The 14,956-nt window shown below is 36.5% G+C and overlaps 1 protein-coding gene across 10 annotated transcripts in view; it reads right to left on the bottom strand.

Moving 5' to 3' along the window:
• Positions 1 to 14,956, bottom strand: part of MAP7D2 (MAP7 domain containing 2) — a 1,271,501-nt gene that overhangs the window by 171,050 nt on the left and 1,085,495 nt on the right. For all 10 annotated transcript variants that reach the window (XM_044072255.1, XM_044072256.1, XM_044072253.1 and 7 more), the window contains one exon: positions 13,478 to 13,658. In XM_044072255.1, the coding sequence (XP_043928190.1) occupies positions 13,478 to 13,658 (181 nt within the window). The remainder of the gene's footprint in view (positions 1 to 13,477; positions 13,659 to 14,956) is intronic.

The following is a 14,956-nucleotide window of genomic DNA, read 5'->3' as shown; positions in this document are numbered from 1 at the left end:
ATTTGCATTCCCTGATACAATAACAAGGTTAATTATGAGGATATATGAGGGATTGGTGGCAAAAATTAAAGTGGAAGAGTGCCTATATGGTAAGTTGTGTCCTCTTTCACCTTTGTTATATGCATTACACTTACAGCCATTGGCAAAGAAAATAACGGACTCCGAAATTCAAGGATATAATTGGTATGTTTTTCAAGGAAAGTTGTCTTTATTTGCAGATGATATTATTTTGTACCTGATAGAAAAAGAAAAGGATATCTTAGTGTTATGGATTATTCTGAGACAATTCCGTTTTTTTTTTCAGGATATAAAACTAATGAAGATAAAGCAAATGCTATAGCTATAAACTATGTACCCACAAATGAATTGGTTCAGCAAAAACATATTTATGTGGGGATGATAAAATGAAGCATTTAGGAGTATGGGTTAAAAAGGATTCAGTTATGGCAGTTAAGGATATGTGGGAAGAGACTAAACAAAAGATAATATGAGCACTGAGAAACTGAAAGCTCTTGCCTATGGATATGGATAGCAAGATACAAGCAGTAAAAATGTTTTTAGTCCCTTTAGTTTTATACACAGGTAAGGCATATTTTTATCAACAAGAGGAAAAGTTGTGGATAGGAATTAATAAAGAGTTGAAGGATTTTATTTGGGAGGAGAAGAGGTCAAGATTTAAGTGGAATAATTTGACTCTCATAACAGAACAAGGAGGTTTAGGATTACTCGCTTTGAAAGGATATTTTAGAGCTATACAGCTAAGGTTCTTATACATATCACAAGCAGAAGGCAACAATTCAAAGTGGAAATGGATGACGATGAAGCAAGGGGTGTAACTGAAGAAATATGGAAAGACTAGGGCTATGGATGCAGACCTTTAAGGAGAATAATATCAGCCATACAGAATATTATACTCATAAAGTAGCAGAAAATATTCTAAGAACTAGGCCAACACGAGAATGGAGAAAGATTTTTCCCATATGGATAACTGCAATTAGGGGTACAGAAAATAAACAAGAGAATTTACTGGAGGGAGATGAAAAAGAAAACCATAATTAGAGAAGGAAAGTAACAGAATGGGAAGATGTCAAGAAGACATTTGGACTGCAGGCTAGTGACTGTCTTCCTCATCAAGGATTAAAACCAGAGTATAGACAAGGAGAAAGGAACAGAGGAATCCCAAATGAAAGCCCTGCACTGGTTGAGTTTTTAAGGGGATCTAGAACAGAAGCTGCTGTTAAAAAGGATAATGAGTAAATCATATAAAATATTGCACAATAACTATAAGAAGCAATCAGAAGATGTCATAAACGATTGGGAAGAGAGATTAGACATGCATGTCACAAAGAAACAATGGGAGGACATATGTATGGCTCTCAAATATGCAACAAAATCTAAAAGAGTTAGGATTTTTGCTTGGAAGCATTTTTATAGCTATTTTATACACCAAACAAACTCCAAATACTTTTTCCACAGGTAGACTGTAAATGTTGGAGTGTGATTGGGAAGAAAGAAATAATTGGGAACACACTTTTGAGAGAGTAATGTGTTGACAGACTTTAAAAAGGCCCTGTAGACTACTCTGTCATAAATACTTGGTGAGGATATTAGTGTAATAAAGGAAATTATTTTTTGAGCTGTGATACAGAATCAGAATCGCCCAGACATAATAATGTTCCCAGTTACCTCTTTCTTCCCCATCACAATTCCAGCATTTGCTATCTACCTGATGGAGAATTATTTGAAGTATGCTTAGGTAAAAAATACCTATGTAAATACTTCCAAGCAAAAAGGCCTTTCTGAGTTTAATTCTAATGGCTGCCAAAAAAAAAAAAAAAAAAAACAATTAATAGAAAATGGAAATGAAAGTCTAAACCAAATGTACTAGAAGTAGTGAATATAGTAACAGAGATAAAAAACTTGAAGTGGGATCTTTAGAAAAGGGTAGGAACAAATCACATAGAAAAATGGGAATTGTGGAAACAATATATGCAGAATAATGTTTTGGAGGAACAATGAGGTTCAAGGGAAGGAAAGAACTGAAACACTTATGTACTGTTCAAACAACTGACTGTATAGTAAATCATATGCGATGTATAATGGGTTATTTTCATTTATATAAATGTATGCTTGCCTATATCATAAATGATAACTCAATAAAGATGTTGCTTGTTAAAAAATAACTTTTAGCCTTGAAGAAACCAGTGTTTTTTTTTTTTTTACTGTCCTACAATTATCTTGTCACCAAAGAAATGTGAGAAATAAATGTAGCCCTGAAATGCAGGCTTCTAAAGACAAGATGAACCATTTTTTGCTAATGGAAAACTTTTCATTACATTCAGTGTTCTCTTATTTATTTGTTTCCACTTAAAACTTGCTATGAGATTAAACCAATGGTCTTAATTCAGATGTTCACCTATGCAAAAGTAAGAGAAAAAATATCAGCTCTGTATACATTAGAAAACTTGCTATTAGATTAAGCCAATGGTCTTAATCCAGACATTCACCTATGCAAAAGTAAGAGAAAAAAAAAATCAGCTCTGTATATATTATGATCTGTGTACGTTTGCACCTTATCCCCCACCTCAACAACCCAAGATCATTATTTTCTCTTTTTGCATTGTAATGACTACATTTCTTAATACTGAAAAAAGAAGAAAGAAAGAAAACGGTTATCTGCTTACTTTAATATCTTTAGCGCATGCAAAAATGAATACAACTGCTTTACAATAATAACAAGGAATTTATATCATGAAATGTTTTGTAGAAATACTGTTAAGGACAGAGTTGTTTTACCTACAGTTACCCATTTCCTTCCTCTTCCCTTCCCCTTAGTCCTTCCAAACATTAATCATATGAAGTGGGGCAAACACCTTTCAGTTGCCCAAAGGTTTAGCTAAGTCAACAGAAATCCATTCTTTCCACTTTTTTCTTGTACTGCTATATTTCACAAATGTGAACGATGCTTTGCAATCTCACATGTATTCACTGATTTCTGTGTTACTGGTCTTCTTATTCATCTCCCAACTTCAGACTTTGGTTCAGTTCCAAGGTACTCCTGTTCCTTCTAGTCAACTCCTATACTTTTCTCTGTCTCTCAAAAATTTTGTTTGGAACACTGGATCAGGTTTCACTGACAAAGGCTCTCCATGTGCTTTAGCTGCTATATTTCCTCACTAACCTGTTCTGTATCAAAAATGACTTTGATCCTCCAGGAAAAATATTCTGAAGACAGTTGATTACAGCAGCTTGAATCTCACACTTGCCTCTCAACATTCCCTGATTGCTGGTATGAATGTGTTTCCCTTCTGCTTGATGTACAGTTAATAATTATTTTCCACAAAACCTCTAATTCTTTCAGCTGGTAGAATGGCATCTTTACTAATACAGATCTTAGTGGGCTCTGTTTGTAAAGAACTCATGGCAATCAACCCGGCAGTAAATAAATCCTTATATTCAAGAAGCTAATCATCACTTTATGCACACACATTATGAATTCTTTTTACCATACCAAGCTTCTTACAAACCAAAATGACCTAACACACCTGGAGCTGATACACTATCTGAATCTTAACAATTCTCATTCTTATATTCCCAATTAAATAATTTTTGATCCAAAAGCTTTACGTAGACAACTGCTACTTCTTTTCTTTCTATTTTACTTAGTTTCAGCTTTTCTATGTCACATGTAATTTTATACAATTCTAATTTCAATGTTAATGCTTTTAATTGACACAAATGTCTGACAAATGGCTTATTGAGCTGTAGAGGGGAGGTTGCATGCATTTTCTCTAGATGCAGCAATCTAGATATAATATTTTGCTGTGCTTTTTCTACATAACCTAAAAACAGTTTTAGACCAGCCACTCTAAAATTAACATTTATTAAAGAAATACTAATTTTTCTATTCTAATTTCAAATTAATATTTATTTATTTATTTAACATTTGTTTACCGGGAAAGTCTGATTGGGATAGAGCACATTTTCAGCTGAGGCCTGGGCAGAAACTCTCCAGATGCATGTCTTTGGAATGTGGGAGAAAACTGAAGAATCTGGAGGAAACCCAAGCAAACACAGAGGGGAAATGCAGACTCTGCACAGAAGGCACCCCAGCCGAGAATCAAACCGGAAACCTCTTACTGTGAGGTGACAACCACTGTGCCTCCCAACATCATCAGCATTTAAATGTAATGCAAATTCATTCAGTCTTTTCTCACGTGCTACCATATGGCAACAACAACATTTGTAAAGGAACATCTTACAGACAAAGACTTATTCCAAAATAATTTTTTATCAGGAAAATGGTTTTACTTTCACCAAGCCATATATGTAGAGTCAATGCAGCTTCATCTATGATCTTGCTAAGCTGCAACTCAGAGAAACAAAAGCAAGTTCATCTGGTATGGAGCTCAGTCCAATGAAAAAATGAATTGTATGTGCCCTCTTACACCCCCCCAAACATACAGATACCACCTCCATGTCAGGCAAATATGAAGAAAAGAGAAATTCTAACAAAGCAAGAGAACCAGTGCTAGCACACACAAAGAGTGCAAACACCCTGATTTCTTATGAAAAACACTGATCAGAAAGTTCAGCAATGAGAAATTGAACTCAGCAAGTTGGTTCCTTGTCCAACTTTAACTAAACAAGGTGTAGGCAGCCAATAGGGAAGGTCCAATTACACTACTTTTTTAACACTACTCTCATACGTCCATTTTTTCTCATCACAAAATGATTTGATTCTCTTTACTCTAACTTCAAGATTGTCACATGAAAAGTAAACATTATTTTTTCCTCTCTGTTTCTTCTCAGCATCTGATTCTACAGTCTATGTGCACACTGTTTCTGGATCTCAAGCTACTTCCTTCTGGAGCATGTTGCTTAGTCTGGAAGTCACTTAATTGTGGGAATGATAACTAATTCAGTCACTTTCAACTTTAACAAAATGAATTAGGTCACTGAATTCATATACAGACTGTGATGAGATGACACCATTGGGGTTTGAATTCCTCCACTGTCAACCAAAGACGTGTGAAATGGTAGCATGGATGGGGTTTGAATCCCACCAATGGCACTCAAATATGTGACAAATGCTGGCATGGGAGGACTTCAAATCCACTCATAAAGCCTAAAATGTTATTGATGGCATCAGTGCCACCAATGCGAAAAAAAAGGTCCTAGCTGGCACCAGAGGGATGGTCACTTGAGTTACTCCACTGGAACCCAGCATGGTAAAATAAAAGAAAAAACAAAATGCACACAGTCTAACTCTGGGATCAAACCACAAAATTCTTTCTGACCCAACAGCATAAGGAGAGCATGCACTGCTCTCCTATGTATGAGCTTTCAACATTCAGTAAAGGATTACACTGTATACAGGCCACATACAAAGTCTTTGGCCTAGCACCTCCAGGCCCCTTTCTCAACAGTCCCTCTGTGAACCATAAAGTCTTCCACTGACCCTTACCTATGGTAACTGCTTTTCACATAAGTTATTATTTTTTGTCAGGGACCTCCAGTTACATGGTGCTCTTGCTTAAGCCAGACATGAAATCATATACATTAATATTTTGCTAGTAGTAGGCCTAAAACAGTTCAGTTAAGAGGAGTTGGGACTGACAGCTTGTTAATCTACATTGATAAATGATAATAGTAAATAGCAATAACAAATATATAACAAAAAGACAAGCCACAACAGCTTAAAACTGAATGAATTTTATATAAACAATAAAGTAAACACTGCAGTCACTGATTAAGTAAGCAGACGAATAAGAAAGTGCACAAGGAATATCAAAATAATAGTTTCACAGAAATTCATATTTAAAGAAACCCCCTACCTCAGCATCTATCTCTAGCTTAAATAGTACTGAACCATTACTGTTATACATTCCTAGATGATATCTTGCAGAAACTACAGAGAGTTAACTTAAATGGAAGTGGTTACTTCAATATCTTCCAAACAAACCAAAGACAGGATAAAAAACAGTCTGGTAGACATCCCCAGTTGTGTTCCCCAGAAATCATCACATCAGTCCCTTTTGCAGAAAACATTACATCAGCTTATTTTGGTACTTTGCATTCCCACACCACAAGTAACCAAATCAGTTCTTATAGGTTCATAGGTTCATAGGTAGGTACTACGCTATCGGCCCAAGGGCCTCCGTAAGCCTAGCTAGCAAGGTTCCATAGCTTACGCCACCCAAGAAAGTTATTTTCCTGTGCCACTGTTCAGCAGAGACAGAGAAGTGATCCCTGGGGTGTATTTCCTATTTCCCATCCACTCATCAAGATTTTTCTTGAAGAGTGCTAATGAAGAACTTTGCTTGACATAGATGGGTAGCTTGTTCCAGAGTATAGGACAAGGGCTTAATTATGTAAGTCCAGAATCACAGAAGTTACCAATCCAAGAGATCTCCTGACTGGCTACATTTTAATGTCTGTATTACTTTCAAAGTTCTAGTCAGCTACTTCTTTGAACTAGACTACACTTTGTTTTATACCCTGCTTACACAGGATATGCAAGAAGTTATATTTTACATTTGAAACACGAAATTTGTGCATTTCCCTTCCTTTCATCTATTTTTATATTTACAAGAGAAAACATCACAAGGTTGCACATATTTTACAAAAGAAATGTTTTATAAGTATGAAATAAGAAAGACAAGAAAAATACATAACATCTTTAAATCAGTTTTCCTTAACCTGACACAACAAATATATCAGTAAGCTCTTCTTAGCAGCTTGTCGCTAAGTAAACAGTTTACTGGCACTCTGCTAGTTTTAAGTGTGAAGTGTCACTTGCAGATTATCAGTAGAAGCATTAACTGATAGGCCAATTTGTATCAGTCTGACAAAAAGGTTTACCACAAAAAAATAAGTAGCTTAGGCACTATATCTGGCAGAACATAAAACACTGATGTAAAAGACTGTTTTAAGTGGTTGCTTCTAAAAAAAATAAATAAAGGTGCTCGCTAAAAAATATATGGTGACACTCTCATCTTTTATAGTAGTGTAATTGTAAGTCAAAAGAGAAATACAACAGAAACTTTCATACCCTTATTTCATATTAAGAAAACACAAACTACATTGCAGGAAGGAATTGCCCTGGCTGTAAAACAAAATCACCTCAAGATGGCAGCCCCATTACATCATTTTTGGTTAATAATAAATGACTAAAAATGCTAGGCACTTATAATGCAGGATCCTTAGAATCATATAAAAGATCAACATATGCTGAAAAATGGACTTCCAAGATGGCTGCACACTGAGTAACAGCTTAATTTTAGCTTTCCTAGTATGAAAACAAAAACTCAGAAAAGAGACCAGTGAACTTGTCTTTTTGGGTAAATTTCAGTAACTGGTTAGTAAGTGTGCTGCCTGGATGCCATTGCAATATTAATTGAAAGAAACTGCAAGAAAATCAATCACAAAAGGTGAGGAGAAAACACTGAATGGAAATAATTCTGCAGCTGTTCAGCAAAAAGTGCTGCAAGATCCCACTTTGGTGCAAGACATGGAACAAAGTAAGTCAAATGTACTCAGAGCTGATTAAAATAAATGAAACACTGTAGGAGTACATCAACTCAAAAAAACAAAGGGCTGGAAAAAAAAATGGAAGAAGCTTTAAACAGATATTCAGATGAGGTGATAAAACTACAAAAAATCAGAGATCAAAATGTCGAAAAGGCTGACTGAATATGAAGCTGCTCAAGAAGAGATGCTTCACAATATAATAGAATTAGAGGACAGAGCATGTAGGGAAAACCTGAGATTTTCTGCTGTACCAGAGAAGCTGGAAGGAACAGACTGCATTCATTTTATGAAAGCACAAATAAGCAACTCAACTGTTTTCCATAGCAGGAATTGTTAATTGAAAGGGCACACTGTGTGCATGCTTCAAGTCTGACCATGAGAAAGCAACCTGAACCTTTAATAGTAAAGATGTAATCCTACCAACAGAAAGAGTTGATTCTGACAAAACTGTGTTAGAAGGACAAAGTACTAAAAGTGGAAACAGTAGAGTGTTTGTGGAAATGTATTTATTTATTTGACATTTGTTTACCGGGTTGGTTGGTTTCAGCAGAGGCCCGGGGAGAAAAGCTCCCCATACAGAATAACTACAGTATAAACCAATACAATTCAAATGGCATTAGAAATACTATACAAAAATAAGTTGAAAGAAACTATGTTACAAGATTACACATCTAGACAATTCTATAGAGTTAAAACATAGATAGTGATAGTCTCTCTCACCATAGACCTAACCTATGAGTAGATAGTTTCCCAAAGTAGTAGCAGGTAGTGCACTGTATGACATTAACTGTTCTAATACATGAAAAATAGAATGTTGTTTTCAGTTAGGAAAATAATCGCCAGAAAGTTAGTGATGCAGAAAGGTAGTGAGAGAGCTAAGAACAATAACTATTTTAGATCTTGTGCCAATAATTACTAAAATAAAAATGCAGGGTAATGAAATAAAAATGAGACACTGGCACTTTCCCACCCATCTATTGAAAAGAAAGGAATTTAAGGAATGTGTAGTGGAAATTATTTGGGAGTTATAAGAGAAGATAGAAATTTCTTCTGAAAATATAACTAGGGAGTAGGATAAAATTAAAGTGGCGTTTAAAATAGGGTGGAAATAAAACAATGCGATATATGGTTAAGAAGTAACAAGAATTGTTTAGAGGGACTGAAAAGGTTACAGTATTGCATAATAGAGGAATGTCATAGAACAGCAAGAGAAGCAATTGCAGAATGCTAAACAGAAAATAAGGGATTACCTTGATAATATGTGAGTTTAGAAAGACTGTTTTTAAGCAACTGTTTTTTTTTAAATGAAAAAGTCACCACCACATCAAATTTCAAGCGAAATGAATGCTTGTTTAAAAAAAACAGGTGAAAGTGCTAAGTCTTGTTGGGAATTGTGTTTTAATAAACATCCATTTTGCTTGGAATTTGACGTGGTGGTGACTTTTTCATTTTTTAGTTTGGATACTATATCGCCTTGTGTGAATTTTTTGTGGTTCTTGTTTTTTTTTTTTCTTTTGATAACAATTCCAGAGCACAAAAACTTTTAGCATAACAATTCAGGCAACAGAAAGTAAAAAGAGTCGTGATCATGCTTAGGGAGCCTATACAAGGAAAATAACAAGAGATCCTGTGTAGGTACTAGACATATTTCCAAAATTTTATGAACATCTGTATAATATGGAAATCAAGAAAAGGTACAAATAGAAATGTTTATGGAAGAATTAAATATGCCAAGGTTAGAGGTAGATGAGGCTCAATTACTAACAGTCAGGATAGAAGGAGATGAGATAAAAATGGTGGTATATAACTAATCTACAGGAAAGTCTCCGGGAATAGATGGTATTCCTGTGTATGTTTGGAAACTATGAAAGAAAAAATTGATAAACATCTGGAAGGTTTTGTTTACATCGTTTTAAGAGAAGAAGAATCACCAATTTCTTGGAAGAAAGCATTGGTGGCTGTAATACCTAAAGAAGTTAAGGACCCATCAGATCTAGCTTCATAAAAGCTCATTTCACTTCTAAACCATGATTATAAAGTGTATTATGTCTACAATGACTACATGAATGGCAAAGGTGAGGGGAAGCAAAATTTGACAATATTAACAGAGCAATGATGATCCAGAGGGAAGCAGAATGTAAGAAAATACCAGTGTTGTCAGTGGGTCTTGATGCAGACATTTGACAGAGTAAGCTGGGAATTTAGAAGCACAGCAATGGAAGCATTTCCATTCCCTGATAACATTATAAGGCTGATTAGGTGGATATATGCCAGATCAGAGGTGAAAATTAAAGTGGCTGGGTTCCTCTCTGGCAATTTTTCTTTGAGCAAAGGGACCAGGCAGGGGTGTTCTCTTTCCCCTTTGTTATTTGCATTATATTTAGAACCACTGGCAAAGAAAACAAGGGACTCAGAAACTCAAGGATATATTAGGTATGGTAATCAAGAAAGCTGGCACTGTTTGCATATCATATTATGTTATATCTGATAAAACCAGAGAATGATACACCAGTCTTGTGGAACATTTTGAGGCAGTTTCAAGTCTTTTCATAATACAAAATTAATGAAGCTAAAACAAAGGCAATAGTTGTAAACCATGTACCCACACATGAACTGGTTCAGCAATATCCATATCATGGGGACATGATAAAATGAAGTACTGAATAGCATGGATTAAAATAGGGTCTGTTGTGGCAGCTAAGCATATGTGAGAAGAGACTAAACAAAAGATAATACAAATACTGAGAAACTGGAAGCACTGTTTTACAGATATGGATAGCAAGTTACAAGCAGTTAAAATGTTTTAGTCCCTTTAGTTTAATATACAGGTCAGGCATATATGTATTGATTAAAGGAGAAGTTTTGGATAGCAATGAATAAACAGCTGAAGAATTTTATCTGGGAGGGGAAGATGGCAAGAGTCAAGTGGAATAAGCTAATTCTTCCAACAGAACAAGGTGGTTTGGGATTACATGATTTGAAAGGGGTATTTCAGATGTACACAGTTAAGGCTCCTATACACACCACAAGCAGAAAGCTATAATTTAAAGTGGAAAGGGATGATGACAAAACATGGGGGAAGCTCAAGAAACAAAGAGAGACTGGGATTTTGGATGCAGGTCCTTATGGAGAATAACAATAACCATATAGAATATTATATTTATAAACTAGCAGAAAGTATTGTAAAAACTAAGCCAACAATGGAATGGAGAAAGGAAATTATTCCCATAGGGATGACTACAATTAGGGATACAGACAATAGGTAAGAGAGGTCTGGAATTTATTGGAGAAAACTGGCAAAGGAACCAAGGTATTGGGAGCAAATAATTAAACAGAAAAGGTAATAGAATCGGAAGAGGCCAATAATTTATTTGGACTGCAGGATAGAGATTGCAATCCCTATCAAAGACTGATATGAGAGTATAGGCAAACAGAAAGAAATAAGGGGATCCTAAGTGAAAGACCAGCACTGGTAGAGTTCTAGTAGAATCTAGAAGATAAGCTTCTGTTAAAAAAGGGATAATTAGCAGACCATATAAAATATTGTATGATAACTATAAGAATCAATCAGGGGATGTTAGAATTTTCGCAAAGAAACAATGGGAGGATATGTGTATGCTCCCAAATATGCAACAAATGCTAGAAGATTTAGGATCTTTGCTTGGAAGTATATAGTTATTTTTATACCTCAAGTAGACAAAGATTTTTTCCCCAGGTAGATAGCAAATGTTGGAGGTGTGATGGTGAAGAAAGAGGTAATTGAGAACATATTTTTTGGGAATGTAATAAGTTGGCAGACTTAAAAAATTCCCTGCAAACTATTATATAAGAAATACTGGGTGAGCAAAGTATGTATAACTAAGAAAATGATTTTTTGAGCTATGATACAGAATCAAAATTGCCTAGACATAGTAGGCACTCGCTGAGTCTAATTATGGTGGCTGCCACAAAAGCAGTTACTAGAAAATAGAAATCAAAATCTAAATCAACTGTACCAGAAGTAGTGTACACAGTAACAGAGATACAAACTATTGGAATTGGGATCTTTAGAAACGGATAGGAACAAATTACACAGAAAAAAGGGAATTGTGGGAACAATACATGCAGAATACGATTTTGGAGGAGGAATGAGCTTTAAAAGAAGGCAGGAAAAGAATGAGCTATGTAGTGTTTGACTGACAATGACTGGAGAGATTATAAGTGATTTATAATGTTTGAAACTAAAAATATGTCAATATGGTTTACTTTCATTAATATAACTGGATGATTGCCTATGTTATAAGTGATAATTTAGTGAAGATGCTTCTTGTTTAAAAGAATTATAGAAATGGTAAATAAAGAGATAAGAAACCTATAGCCTAAGTACTGGCTTCATTCCACCAGAGTGGAGAACTGCCATTGTCATTCCCTTGCACAAAGATGGTGCCACTACTGAACCTGTAAACTATCGCCCCATTAGCTTGACAAGTCTGATCTGTAAAGCCATGGAGTGTATTGTTATGGATCTCATAAACAAAGACATAGGCAATCTCCAAGCACTTGACTCCACCCAGTTTGGATTTGTCAAGGGCAGAGCTTGCCTGTTGAACGTGGTTGATTTCTTTGAGACTGTCACCAAGGCCCTGGATGAGGGAAAGTCAGTACATACAGCTTACCCTGACATCATCAAAAAGCTAACACAATTTGGCATAAACCCCTATCTCATCAGGTGAGTGGCCAACTGGCACACTGACAGGACCCTCAAAGTCAAAACAGGCACCTCCACCTTCGATAGCCGACCTGTCATTAGTGGAGTTCCCCAGGGATCTGTCCTGGGACCCCTACTGTTTGGCATCTATTTCTCACAGGTCCGGACAAAGACAAAGGGCCTGTGGCTAACCAAGTTTGCAAACGACTGTAAGTTGGGTGCTGTCATTGACTCCCCAAATGATGTTAACATACTGCAAGAGGGTCTCACAGCAACTAATGAGTGATGGCAAAGTCATGACCTCAAGCTAAATGCAAAAAAGTATCATACTATTCGGCAAAAACATGACCCCCTACTGATTACCACATCAATGGCAACCCCCTAAGCACACAACTTCTGGTGACAGCCATGGGCACTTAGGTTCATAACCTCACATTCGAACATCATGTAGCAGCAATGGTCAGAAAAGCCTTTTACTTGGTTCATCTCATAAGTAATGGGATTGCATCCAGAAAAAAAGAGATTACCTCTCTATACTCCTCCCTCATTACATTAGACCAATAATTGAGTATAACGCCCCTTTTGGGATGTACCTCTCCAAACATTTGCACCAACTGGAAAAGCCACTGAAATACCTCACAGAGAGAATCCATGGCGTTCAGCACTTGTCCTATGCAGACAGAATCAAATCAATTTCACTCTACTCAGTATCATACAGATTGCTCAGGGGTGATTTGTGTCTCGCCTACAAGGCAATCTCGGACCCTCCCCTACTAGAGATGCTTCATATCCATAAGTCTAACTCTTCATGCACTACCCACTCAAAAGGCCTGAATCTAATATGCGACATCAACAAAACCTGCTGAAGAGACAGGTTTGTCTCCCAGAGACTTCCTATACACATCAAACAGAGCACCTTGTTGACCCTCTTCAAGCACAACCTTGATGAGTGGATGGGAAACCACAAATTTATCCCAGGGGTTCCACTTTTGTCCCTCACTGAGCCAACTCATCCTCTCAAAATTAGTACCTACTATCAGCTATAACAAGCAATATAATAGTAGGCTATTCTCTGCCGAACTGAAGGGCAGGCATACAGTCGTTAATGGCCAAGGAAAGAAATGAATATGAAAAAAGTTAACTTTTACTTTAAAAGCAATGGTCATTTACACCATGTTAATGACTGTTTGGTTTCCTTAGCAAAACTTTCATATGCCAAAGGACATAACTATGAAGAGAAACAACAAATGTAATAACCTGCTGTTCTCGTTTTGCCACAAGTTCTTTTTCTTGCTGTTCCTTTAAGAGTCGTTCTTCTTCAGCCTTCCTTTGGAATTCTTCTTCCTCACGCTTTCTCTCTTCCTCAAGTTTTCGAGCTTCTTCTTCACGTCTGGCTTGTTCTTCCGCAGCCTTCTTCTTTAGCTCTTCTATTCTAATCCTGAAAAAAAAAGCAATGCCATTAGCTCTACTTGGAATATAACTCCTGGTTGGTTTATTGGAAGAGAGGAGTAATGTACAGTATTATGATGCACAGGATGTCCTAAATCAAATCTGGAAAGACAAACATAGGATGCTGATGGTGGGGGTGTTTCATATAGAGTAGAACAAGAACAAGTACTCAGGACTGACTCTTGGTATGAGGTGGCTAAGTGTGGCACATCACTGCAGTACTCCCATCGTTCAAGACCCTGGTAGAAAGGCAGAAGAAATAAAGTGTGTAGTGCTTCCACACAGAATGTGTGAAAGCATGAATACAACCATGAAAATATACATAAGGAAAAAAAATGAAAAAAAAAACACATGTAAGACAGTCTTTTATTTAGGAGGACACCAGAATCATGGTCTGAAAGGCAAAAAGATCTTCCCATCCTAACACTTTCATGAATGGGGTGGCACCAAAGAAGAAACCATATCCCCATTTAAGTAATGGCTATAACAAAAAGGGATGGGAGATGGCAGGCATGGAGAGTGGTGGAGCAGGGGTAGCCCTGCAGGAGGAGAGGAACAAGTATGACAACTTAGCTCAGGGGCAAGGCAAGTACTAGACCTTTGAACATTGACTTTTTTAAAAAAATATCTCAGACATGTTTTCAAGCTACAGTTCCCTGTTCCTGCACATATTTCCCTGAGTATGAGCAGACAAACTGCAAAAAAAAAAAAAAAAACCCAAAAAACAAAAACCATCAGTGCTGTGCCAATATGAAAATGGTTCAGTTAAAAAAATTTGGTATTTTACTGTAAGCAGGAACAATTTCTTTCAGGGTCAAATACTATATTTTACTACAAGTGTTTCACAGATGGACTCAACTTTCACAGCTTATTCATCCACTGGAATCACTGCTAGCAGAGTGAACCACAAACTGACCAGCAAATAGCGCAACAAATGGAGCTGCAGCTTTTCAATGGGACTAGGGACTCCATATCTTGTTTGGAGTTTACATCATAGCAGCCAGGTTTTCTAACAGTTTCTAATTCTGAGCCAGTAGTCTAAATGAAATATGCCTGGAGGAGATCATGAACATCAACTCTTCCTGCACCACATAACACTTAAACTTCCATCTTCAAAATGTGGAACACTGCCTCTTATAATGTGAAACAAATGGGCTAAAGTTTGGCATCCAGGGTGGTTACCAGATTCAACCGACTCTTGGTAAGGCTCTGATTTAAAGATCAGCTAAGCAAGCAATAATGCCTGACAATGTGTATTAATGTGCAATTAATGCCCGCCAAGGGGTG

Source organism: Protopterus annectens, chromosome 5.part0 (assembly GCF_019279795.1).
Source record: "Protopterus annectens isolate FY-2018-M chromosome 5.part0, PAN1.0, whole genome shotgun sequence".
Lineage (NCBI taxonomy): Eukaryota > Metazoa > Chordata > Ceratodontiformes > Protopteridae > Protopterus > Protopterus annectens.
This window is presented reverse-complemented; position numbering and strand designations above follow the sequence as displayed.